Here is a 12,241-nt window from a genome sequence, read left to right as displayed (position 1 = left end):
CATTAACAGATTAGGAAGCGAGTTACTTCTCTTTGAGTAGTTACGTGTTAGTTCTCAGGGAGAACATCAACCTCCGCTTCATAACGCTATGTCATGCCCGTCTCTGTAATGGAACCAGCCAGGGAGGGAGTGCTGAGCTCAGGCACAGAGCAGCTCACAATGTTCAAAGGTTTTAGTGAAAATCAGAAATGCCAGACTTGGCTCGGGAATGGCTGAATTCATTCCTGACCAGCACTCCTCAGGCAGCACCTTCTGAACCTGCAACCTCCACACATCTAGAAGGACAAGGCAGCAGATAAGAACATAAGATCTAGGAGCAGGAGTGGGCCATCTGGCCCCTCAAGCTCAGCCATTCAATAAGATCCCATGGCCGATCTTTTTGTGGACTCAGCTCCACTTACCTGCCCGCTCACCATAATCCTTAATTCCTTTACTGTTCAAAAATTGATCTATCCTTGCCTTAAAAACATTCAATGAGGTAGCCTCAACTGCTTCACTGAGCAGGGAATTCCACAGATTCACAACCCTTTGTGTGAAGAAGTTCCTCCTCAACTCAGTCCTAAATCTGCTCCCCCTTATTTTGAGACTATGCCCCCTAGCTCTAGTTTCACCTGCCAGTGGAAACAACTTCCCTGCTTCTATCTTATCTATTCCCTTCATTATCTTATATGTTTCTATAAGATCTCCCCTCATTCTTCTGAATTCCAGTGAGTATAGCCCCAGTCTACTCAGTCTCTCCTCATAAGCCAACTCTCTCAACTCCGGAATCAACCTAGTGAATCTCCTCTGCACCCCCTCCAGTGCCAGTATATCCTTTCTCAAGCAAGGAGATCAAAACTGTACACAGTACTCCAGGTGTGGCCTCACCAGCACCTTATACAGCTGCAACATAATCTCGCTGTTTTTAAACTCCATCCCTCTCGCAATGAAGGACAAAATTCCATTTGCCTTCTTAATTACCTGCTGCATCTGCAAACCAATTCCTTGTGATTCCTGCTCAAGGACACCCAGGTCCCTCTGCACAGCAGCATGCTGCAATTTTTTACCATTTAAATAATCGTCCATTTTGCTGTTATTTCGAACAAAATGGATGACCTCACATTTACCAACGTTGTACTCCATCTGCCCGACCCTCATCTACTCACTCAAGGGATATAGATATAGATTATCGATATCCCTTGCCAAATCCTGGGCACCCTCCCAAACAGCACTGAAATGGTTCATCTTCTCAAGGGCAATAAATGATGTCCTAGCTAGCAAAGCCCACATCCCATGAATGAATAAACACAAATGTGTAAACTAACTCTGATTTCTAACATTACTGTCAGATAACATGTAGGGGACAAATAGGAGGGATTTAAACATGGATTTCCAGGAAGGAGGGACATGGATTTGAGAGGCAACACGAGGCAAATGGTATGCTGGCCTTTAAAGAACACAGAAAATTCCAGCACAGGAACAGGCCCTTCGGCCCCTCCAGGCCTGCACCGACCATGCTGCCCGACTGAACTAAAACCCCCTACCCTTCCGGGGACCATATCCCTCTATTCCCATCCTATTCATGTATTTGTCAAAACGCCCCTTAAAACTCACTATCGTATCCACTTCCACTCCCTCCCCCAGCAACGAGTTCCAGGCACCCACCACCCTCTGTATAAAAAATCTGCCTCGTACATCTCCTTTAAACCTTGCTCCTCGCACCTTAAACCTGTGCCCCCTAGTAATTGACTCTTCCACCCTGGGAAAAAGCTTCTGACTATCCACTCTGTCCATCCCTCTCACAAGAGGATTGGAGTATAGGAATAAAGATGTTTCACTACAATTAAAGAAAGCCTTGGTGATACTACACTTGGAGTAATGTGTGCACTTTTAGTCTCCTTATTAAAGGAGAGGTATACTCGCTGTATAGGGAGTGCAGTGAGGATTCTCCAATCTAATTCCTGGGATGAAGGAGCAAATAGGCGGGGCCTTTACTCTCTGGAGTTTGGAAGAGTGAGAGGTGATCTCATTCAGCCATCTAAAATTCTTCCAGAGCTCAGCAGGGTAGACTAGAGGGCACAGCCTCAAGATAAAGGGGGGGCGGTTTAGAATGGAGTTGAGGAGGAACTTCTTCACTCAAAGGGTGGCGAATCTCTGGAATTCTCTGCCCGTTGAAGTGGTGGAGGCTGCCTCGCTAAATATTTTTAAGACGCGGGTTGATGGGTTTTTGATAAGCGAGGGGATTAAGGGTAATGGGGAGAGGGTGGGAATGTGGAACTGAGCCACGACAGATCAGCCATGATCTTATTGAATGGCGGGGCAGGCTCGAAGGGCTAGATGGCCTACTCCTGATCCTATTTCTTATGTTCTTATGTTCTTAGATGCAGAAAGGATCTTTCCCCGGCTGGTGAGTCTAGAACAAGGGGACACGGTCTCAGAATAAGGTGCAGGTTATTTAGAATTGCGATGAGGAGGAATTTCTTCATTCAGATGGTGGTGAATGTTTGGAATTTGCTGCCAGAGAGGGCTGTGGAATCTCAAACATTGAGCATGTTCAAAGCTTTCTAAATATTAAAAATACCAAGAAATATGGGGATAGTGCAGGAAAATAGTTCTGAAATATATCAGCCACGATTTCACTGAATGGCAGAATTAACTTGAAGGGCTGAATGGCCTCCTCATGCTCCTATTTCTTATGTTCTCAATATGTTCAAGTTGTTTCACCTAAGATAGAAATATATCCTTCCCATTTCACAATGCACGATAGAAACCCTTTGCTCTCTCAGAACACGAGTATATACCTTCCTCTCTCAGGTTAATTGCCTTTCCTCTCACACTATAGAATCTATACTGCCAATGGCCCTCCATACCAGCACCAGTTCTCACCTTCATCAGAGGATTCTCCAGAGATCGGCTGGCATTCGTGATAGAATTGGGAGGCACACTGTTGTCCGTATTCCTCTGTACCTCTAACACAGCCATCTAATGGAATAACAGCAAACAGATTGGCAACCATCAAATGCACTGCTCTCTGGTTATCTCAAAGACATTAACATCACAGCAAGTGTGCACAGAGTGTGACACACAGTCATACACTGACTGGCACAGAGAGACACAGAGACTGACACAGAAGCTGGAATATTCCATCCCCTCCTGCCAGAGCGATTTTCCAGTCCTGCCAGGCTGAGCAGAGATCTGAATGCCTTGCCACATCCCCTATAGAAAATGCCAGCCAGAAAGGGGAGGCTGTGGGAGAGGCTGGAGTTAATTCAGGAGAGTCTGCAGGAGTTTGAAAGGCAGGTCATGGTTGATTGATCAAATTAAATTTTCTGATGAAATAACAGAACGTGGATGAAGGGAATGTGGTAGATTTTGTCCAAATGGATTTTAAGAAAGTGTTTCACAAAGTGCCACAGGAAAGGCTGGTTAACAAAATTCAGGTTTCTGGAATAAGGGAATCAATGTCCAATTGGATAAAAGATTTGGTTTAAGGACAAGAAACAGTTAGTGATGGGAGATGGTTATTATGCAGACTGGAGGGTGATCGATCAATAGATATTGATGTTCTCCGCGGGTCAGTGCTGGGACTCTGGATTGGTTCAATTTATAATAAATGACTTGGATCTTGGAACATGGAATCAAATTTCAATTTTCTGATGATACCAAACTTGGAGGAGTGGCCAACAGTGAGGATGATACAGATTAGCTGTAACAGCTTAGAGAGACTCACAGAGGGATTGAATACAGAGACGTGTGAGGTGATGCATTTTGGCAGGAAGGATCTAGAGAGGCAAATATAGAGTTAGACAGTTCTAAAGAGTGCAGGAAGAGAGGGAGCTGGGGGTTTGTGTACCCAGATCATTAAAGGTGTCAGGACATATTGTGGGAGTGGTTGGCAAAGCTTTTGGGATCCTGGGTTTCATAAGAGTCATAGAGTCAGAGAGATTTACAGCATGGAAACAGGCCCTTTAGCCCAACTTGTCCATGCTGCCCTTTTTTTTAAACCCCAAAGCTAGTTCCAATTGCCCACATTTGGCCCATATCCCTCTATACCCATCGTACCCATGTAACCGGCTAAACACTTTTTAAAAGACAAAATTGTACCCACCTCTACTACTACCTCTGGCAGCTAGTTCCAGACACTCATAGAACCATAGAAAAATTACAGCACAGAAACAGGCCTTTTGGCCCTTCTTGTCTGTGCCGAACCATTTTTCTGCCTGGACCCACTGACCTGCACCTGGACCATATCCCTCCACACTCCTCTCATCCATGAACTTGTCCAAGTTTTTCTTAAATGTTAAAAGTGACCCCGCATTTATCACTTTATCCGGCAGCACATTCCACACTCCCACCACTCTCTGTGTGAAGACCCTCCCCTAATATTCCCTTTAAACTTTTCCCCCTTCACCCTTAACCCACGCTCTCTGGTTTTTTCCTCCTCTAGCCTCAGTGGGAAAAGCCTGCTTGCATTCACTCTATCCATACCCAACAAAATCTTACACACCTCTATCAATTCTCCCCTCATTCTTCTACGCCCCAGGGAATAAAGTCCTAACCTATTCAATCTGTCTCTGTAACTCAGCTTCTCAAGTCCCAGTAACGTCCTTGTGAACCTTCTCGGCACTCTTTCAACCTTATTTACATCCTTCTTGTAACTAGGTGACCAAAACTGTACACAATACTCTAAATTCGGCCTCACCAACATCTTATACAACCTCACCATAACATTCCAACTCTTATATTCGATTCTCCGATTTATAAACGCCAATGTACCAAAAGCACTCTTTACGACCCTATCTACCTGTGACACCACTTTTCGGGAATTATGTATCTGTATTCCCAGATTCCTCTGTTCATCTGCACTCTTCAGAGTCCTACCATTTACCTTGTATATTCCAACTTGGTTTGTCCTTCCAAAGTGCAATACCAGCTGGATGAAACAATTGCCCCTCTGGACCCTTTTCTACTTCTCCCCTCTCACCTTAAACTTATGCCCTCTAATTTTAGACTCCCCAACGTTTGGGAAAAGATATCGACTATCTAGCTGATCTGTGCCCCTCTATTTTATAGACCTTTATAAGGTCATCCCTCAGCCTCCTACGCTCCAGAGAAAAGAGTCCCAGTCTATCCAGCCTCTCCTTATAACTCAATCCATCAAGTCCCGGTAGCATCCTAGTAAATCTTTTCTGCACTCTTTCTAGTTTAATAATATCCTTTCTATAATAGGGTGACCAGAATTGCACACAGTATTCCAAGTGTGGCCTTACCAATGTCTTGTACAACTTCAACAAGACGTCCCAACTCCTGTATTCAATGTTCTGACCGATGAAACCAAGCATGCTGAATACCTTCTTCACCACTCTGTCCACCTGTGACTCCACTTTCAAGGAGCTATGAACATCTACCCCTAGATCTCTTTGTTCTGTAACTCTCCCTAACGCCCTACCATTAACTGAGTAAGTCCTGCCCTGGTTCAATCTACCAAAATGCATCACCTCACATTTATCTAAATTAAACTCCATCTGCCTTTCGTCAGCCCACTGGCCCAATTGATCAAGATCCCATTGCAATTGGAGATAACCTTCTTCACTGTCCACTATGCCACCAATCTTAGTGTGATCAGTAAACTTACTAACCATGCCTCCTATATTCTCATCCAAATCATTAATATAAATGACAAATAACAGTGGGCCCAGCACTGATCCCCGAGGCACACCTCTGGTCACAGGCCTCCAGTTTGAAAAACAACTCTCTACAACCACTCTCTGGCTTCTGTCAAGAAGCCAATTCTGTATCCATTTAGGTACCTCCCCCTGGATCCCGTGAGATTTAACTTTATGCAACAACCTACCATGCGGGACCTTGTCAAAGGCCTTGCTAAAGTCCATGTAGACAACATCAACTGCACTGCCCTCATCTACCTTCTTGGTTACCCCTTCAAAAAACTCAATCAAATTTGTGAGACATGATTTTCCACTCACAAAGCCATGCTGACTGTCCCTAATCAGTCCTTGCGTCTCTAAATGCTAAATATAAGGAGGATGTGGAAGCATTGGAGAGAGTGCAGAGGAGATTTACCAGGATGCTGCCTGGTTTGGAGGGTAGGTCTTATGGGGAAGGGTTGAGGGAGCTGGGGCTTTTCTCTTTAGAGCAGAGGAGGATGAGAGGTGACTTAATAGAGGTTTATAAGATGATGAGAGGGATAGATAGAGTGGACGTGCAGAGACTATTTCCTCAGGTGGATGTAGCTGTTACTAGGGGGCATAACTATAAGGTTCATGGTGGGAGATACAGGAGGGATGTCCGAGGTAGATTCTTTACTCAGAGAGTGGTTGGGGTGTGGAATACACTGCCTGCTGTGATAGTGGAGTCAGACACTTTAGGATCTTTCAAGTGGTTATTGGATAGGCACATGGAGCACACCAGAATGATAGGGAGTGGGATAGCTTGATCTTGGGATTGGACATAGCTCGGCACAACATTGAGGGCCGAAGGGCATATACTGTGCTATACTGTTCTATGTTCAAAATATCTTCCAACAATTTCCCCACCACAGATGTGAGCCTCACTGGCCTGTAGTTCCCAGGCTTTTCCCTGCAGCCCTTTTTAAACAAAGGCACAGCATTTGCCACTCTCCAATCTTCAGGCACCTCACCCGTGACTATCGATGATTCAAGTATCTCGGCTAGGGGACCCGCAATTTCCTCCCTAGCCTCCCACAATGTCCTGGGATACACTTCATCAGGTCCCGGGGATTTATCTACCTTGATGCACTTTAAGACTTCCAGCACCTCCTTCTCTGTAATATGTACACTCCTCAAGACATCAGTATTTATTTCCGCAAGTTCCCGAACATCCATGCTTTTCTCAACAGTAAAAACTGATGAGAAATATTCATTTCGGATCTCACCCATCTCTTGTGGATCCGCACATAGATGACCTTGTTGATGACTGATGTGCAGATCCACGTAAATGGAGTTGATGAGTACAGAAGTAAGGAAGTTTATGCTGAATCTTTCTAAAGCTCTGGTTAGGCCCCAACTAGAGAACAGTCTCCAGTTCTGATCACCACACTTTAGGAAGGATGTGAGAGACATTGGCTCCAGTGATGAGAGATTTTATAATGCTGCAACTTTATAAGACCCTTGTCAGACCCCACTTGGAGTACTGTGCTCAGTTCTGGTCGCCTCACTACAGGAAGGATGTGGAAGCTATTGAGAGGGTGCAGAGGAGATTTACAAGGATGTTGTCTGGATTGGGAGGCATGCCTTATGAAGACTGGTTGAGGGAGCTCAGTCTTTTCTCCCCGGAGAGACGAAGGTTGAGAGGCGACCAGATAGAGGTTTATAAGATGTTGAGAGGAATAGATAGGGTGGATTCTCGGAGGCTATTTCCCAGGGCTGAAATGGTCGCTACGAGAGGACACAGGTTTAAGGTGCTGGGAAGCAAGTACAGAGGAGTTGTCAGGGGTAAGTTTTTCACTCAGAGGGTGGTGGGTGAGTGGAATTGGCTGCTGTCAGTGGTGGAGGCAAATTCGATAGGGTCTTTTAAGAGACTTCTGGATGAGTACATGGGATTTAAGAACATAAGAAATAGGAGCAGGAGTAGGCCATCTGGCCCTTCGAGCCTGCCCCGCCATTCAGTAAGATCATGGCTGATCTGTCGTGGCTCAGTTCCACATTCCCGCCCTCTCCCCATAACCCTTAATCCCCTCTCTTATCAAAAACCTCTGCACTCCCTCCAAGGCCAAAATATCTTTGCATAAGTACGGCGCCCAAAACTGCACACAGTACTCTACTGGTCTCTATTCTGAAAAACACCCTTCCACTGCTACTGTCTGTCTTCTATAACCAAGCCTGTTCTCTATCCATCTGGCCAGCCCACCCCAAATCCCATGTGATTTTAGTTTTTGTACCAGTCTGCCATGGGGAGCCCCGTCAGAAGCTGAGGTTGTTCTATTTGGAGTGAAGGAGTGTGAGGGGAGATTGGATGGAGGTGGAGAAGTTTGTGACAGGGCTTTGATTTAGCATTTCTCCCAGATTCTTACCTCCAAGGCACAGATTCCAAATGCAAAAATATCCAGTGCTGTTGTGTCCTTATCCTGAACTGGAAACATAAATGAACAATGAGTAGAGACAAGGAATTGAAACAACTCAAGATATAAACTGGTGGCCAGAGGACAAGATTTAAACAGAAGCAAATCTGGCAGAATATTCCCTGGGGATAGGAATAGGAGTAAACTCTCCCGACTGCCACTGGAATACTACCGGGAGGGGGGGTTTGGGGGGGGCAGAGAGAGAGAAAGGGGAGGGGAGAAAGGGGAGACGGGGGAAGGTTTTCCAGTGTTTTCTGTACCAGCTGATCACCATCAGACTAAACTCCTCACTATCAACAACACTACCAATTATCGTGGCGGCTGCTAACTTCATAATTACACCTTCTACATTCACATCCAAGTGTCCACAGCCACCATCATACTGAATGGTAGAGCCTAGCAGCCTACTCCTGCTCCTATTTCCAATGTTTGTAAACAGAATGTATTCTCAGCTATTCCAGGGTATCCTGTCCAGGACATGGGATTTTCCCCATTATCAGGATCACCATTTCTCCCAATCCAATCTTTCGGGAGCACCTTATTTCCAGGAATATTTAACACCCAGTTCTGCTCTTCTTTCAGCCAGGTCTTTGTTATCGTAACAATATCATATTTCCAATAAACTTACTCTGTACATTCACATGCAGAGTAAACCAAAGGTAGATTTTACTCCTTTTTATCCCTGAAAGTTGGCACCCAGGTTGATAAGGTTGTTAAGAAGGCGTACGGTGTGTTAGCTTTTATTGGTAGAGGGATTGAATTTCGGAGCCGTGAGGTTATATTACAACTGTACAAAACTCTGGTGTGGCCGCACTTGGAGTATTGCGTACAGTTCTGGTCGCCGCATTATAAGAAAGATGTGGAGGCATTGGAAAGGGTGCAGAGGAGGTTTACCAGGATGTTGCCTGGTATGGTGGGAAGGTCTTATGAGGAAAGGCTGAGGGACTTGAGGTTATTTTCATTAGAGAGAAGAAGGTTATGAGGTGACCTGATTGAGGCATACAAGATGATCAAAGGATTGGATAGGGTGGACAGTGAGAGCCTTTTACCTCGGATGGTGATGGCTAACACGAGGGGACATAGCTTTAAATTAAGGGGTGGTAATTATAGGACGGATGTCAGAGGTAGGTTCTTTACTCAGAGGGTAGTAAGGGCGTGGAATGCCCTGCCTGCAGCAGTTGTGGACTCGCCAACATTAAGGGTGTTCAAATGGTCAGTGGATAGGCATATGGATAACATTGGAATAGTTTAGGTTAGAGGGTCATCAGATTGGTTCCACTGGTCAGCGCAACATCGAGGGCCGAAGGGCCTGTACTGCGCTGTAATGTTCTATGTTTCACTCCTATTTGGATTCCAGACAATAACTGACTACTCCCTACACCAGTGTATCCACCTCTCCCACTATGTCTGCACATCTTGACATTCCTCTCCAATACTATCTCTTGGTTCCCACACCCTTGACAAGTTTAAACTTTCCCCAACAGCAGGAACAAAAGCCCAGCAAGGATCTCAGCCTGGGCTCTGTGCAGGTGTATACTGCCTGGCTTGTACAGAGCACATCACCCCCAAGACTGTCTCTAACACAACATCAGAAATCTGAAGCACTCCATCCCATTCCATCTTTGCAGCCACATTTTCATCCCAAACAATGATCCCTGATTTTTAATGCCATGAGATGGATAGAAAGCTGGTTAGCAGATAGGAAGCAAAGAGTTGGCATAAATGGGTCTTTTTCTGATTGGCAGGCAGTGACTAGTGGGGTTCCACAGGGATCTGTGCTCAGACCCCAACTGTTCACATTATATATTAATGATTTGGAAGAGGGAATTGAATGTATTATCTCCAAATTTGATACAAAGTTGGGTGGGAGGGTGAGCTGTGAGGAGGATACAGAGATGCTTCAGTGTGATTTGGATAGGCTGAGTGTGTGGGTATCTGCATGGCAGATGCAGTATAATGGAATAAATGTGAGGTTATCCACTTTGGGAGCAATAATAGGAAGGCAGATTATTATTTGAATGCATGTAAATTGAGAGAGGTGGGCATTCAGTGAGACCTTGGTATCCTCGTGCATCAGTCACTGAAGGTAAGTATGCAGGTACAGCAGACAGTAAAGAAGGCAAATGGTATGTTGATCTTCATAGCGAGAAGATTTGAGTATAGGGATTGGGGTGTTTTGCTGCAATTGTATAGGGTGTTGGTGACGCCACACCTGGAGTATTGTGTACAGTTTTGGTCTCCTTATCTGAGGAAGGATGTCCTTGCTATAGAGGGAGTACAGTGAAGGTTTACCAGGCTGATTCCTGGGATGGCAGGTCTGTCATATGAGGAGAGACTGAGTGGGTTAGGATTATATTCACTGGAGTTCAGAGTGAGAGGGGATCTCATAGAAACGTGTAAAATTCTAACAGGGTTAGACTGGGTAGATTCAGAAAGAATGTTCCCAATGGTGGGGGAGTCTAGAACTAGGGGTCATAGTTTGAGGATAAGGGATAAACCTTTTAGAACTGAGGTGGGGAGAAATTTCTTCACCCAGAAGGTGGTGAATGGGTGGAATTCACTCCCACAGAATGTAGCTGAGGCTAAAAGTATTCACACAGGAAAAAGACAATGTTGTCGAGGAGAATACTGAGATACTACTAGACTAGACGGGATTGAGGTTCATAAGGAGGAGGTGTCAGCAATTCTGGAAAGTGTGAAAATAGATAAGTTCCCTGGGCCTGATGGGATTTACCCTAGGATTCTCTGGGAGGCTAGGGAGGAGATTGCAGAGCCTTTGGCTTTGATCTTCATGTCATCATTGGCTTCAGGTATAGTGCTGGAAGACTGGAGGATAGCAAATGTTGTCCCCTTGTTCAAGAAGGGGAATAGAGACAACCCTGTAATTATAGACCAGTGAGCCTTACTTCTGTTGTGGGCAAAGTTTTGGAAAGAATTATAAAGGATAGGATTTATAATCATCTAGAAAGGAATAATTTGATTAGGGCTAATCAACATGGTTTTATGAAGGGTAGGTCGTGCCTCATACGCACACGTGTGCACACAGTCACACACACGCGCGTACACACACACACACACACACACACACACACACACACACACACACACACACACACACACACACACACACACACAGTGTGTTTACCTCCATATTCTGGTGCAAAGAAATGTCGAATCTTCTGCTCCACTCTGGGGCTCCTGAGTGAGTTCTCCGGAGATTCAGCAATAACTGGGAGGAGAAGCAGAACAGTAACCATCCACTCGCCAGAAAATCACCCAGACAGCATCAAAACAACAAGCTTCATATTTCCTAAACAAAGAGGAGACTGTCACAGGGGAGATGCTGCCTCCCTAACAGTCCCCTGGTCACTGTGAGTTTACAAGCTGCCTACAGCCAGACTGAGGTCAGACATTGAGTACATCTTTGAGGGCAATGCTCTGTCCACTCTGCAAGTTACCATCAAGATGTGGACTCTGGGTAACTGCACTGTTCTGATGTGGAGATGCTGGTGTTGGACTAGGGTAAACACAGTAAGAAATCTCACAACACCAGGTTAAAGTCCAACAGGTTTATTTGGTACTAAAAGCCACTAGCCTTCGGAGCACTGCCCCTTCGTCAGGTGAGTGAGGACTTGTGTTCAGAAACAGGGCAAATAAAGACACAAACTCAATTTATAAAATAATGATTGGAATGTGAGTCTTTACAGGTAATCAAGTCTTAAAGGTACAGACAATGTGAGTGGAGAGAGGGTTAAGCACAGGTTAAAGAGATGTGTATTGTCTCCAGACAGGACAGTTAGTGAGATTTTACAAACCCAGGCAAGTCATGGGGGTTTACAGATAGTGTGACATGAACCCAAAGTCCAGGTTGAGCCCTGGGACTGTCCTGTCCCCATGGCAGGAACAACACCAAAGCTGTGGGCACAGTGGCAGCACACACTGAGGAAAGGCTATTCCTTATGATGGGATCTCAGAGCCCACCCAGGTCCTGGTGTTGATAGCCAGAAGCTATTACAGCCCAACTCTCCACCCCATTCAGAACCTACCGTCATCCAGAGGCCTTCCTCTGCTTCCTCCAAGGGAACCCCTCAACACCCTTCACGACATCCTCATCACAGGAGATGTGCTTCTGGTCTACCACCCCCCCGCCTCCCATCCACCTCT

The 12,241-nt window shown here is 45.4% G+C and overlaps 1 protein-coding gene across 1 annotated transcript in view; it reads right to left on the bottom strand.

Annotated features, from left to right (window-relative positions):
* Positions 1-12,241, bottom strand: part of LOC145360068 (nuclear receptor-binding protein 2-like) — a 104,245-nt gene that overhangs the window by 30,244 nt on the left and 61,760 nt on the right. The window contains exons 9-11 of the mRNA XM_080215003.1: positions 11,223-11,306; positions 8,030-8,088; positions 2,866-2,961 (exon numbers count right to left, since the gene is read on the bottom strand). Coding sequence (XP_080071129.1) covers positions 2,866-2,961; positions 8,030-8,088; positions 11,223-11,306 — 239 coding nt within the window. The remainder of the gene's footprint in view (positions 1-2,865; positions 2,962-8,029; positions 8,089-11,222; positions 11,307-12,241) is intronic.

This window comes from Carcharhinus amblyrhynchos, chromosome 2 (assembly GCF_965287045.1).
Source record: "Carcharhinus amblyrhynchos chromosome 2, sCarAmb.v2.hapA, whole genome shotgun sequence".
Classification (NCBI taxonomy): domain Eukaryota; kingdom Metazoa; phylum Chordata; class Chondrichthyes; order Carcharhiniformes; family Carcharhinidae; genus Carcharhinus; species Carcharhinus amblyrhynchos.
This window is presented reverse-complemented; position numbering and strand designations above follow the sequence as displayed.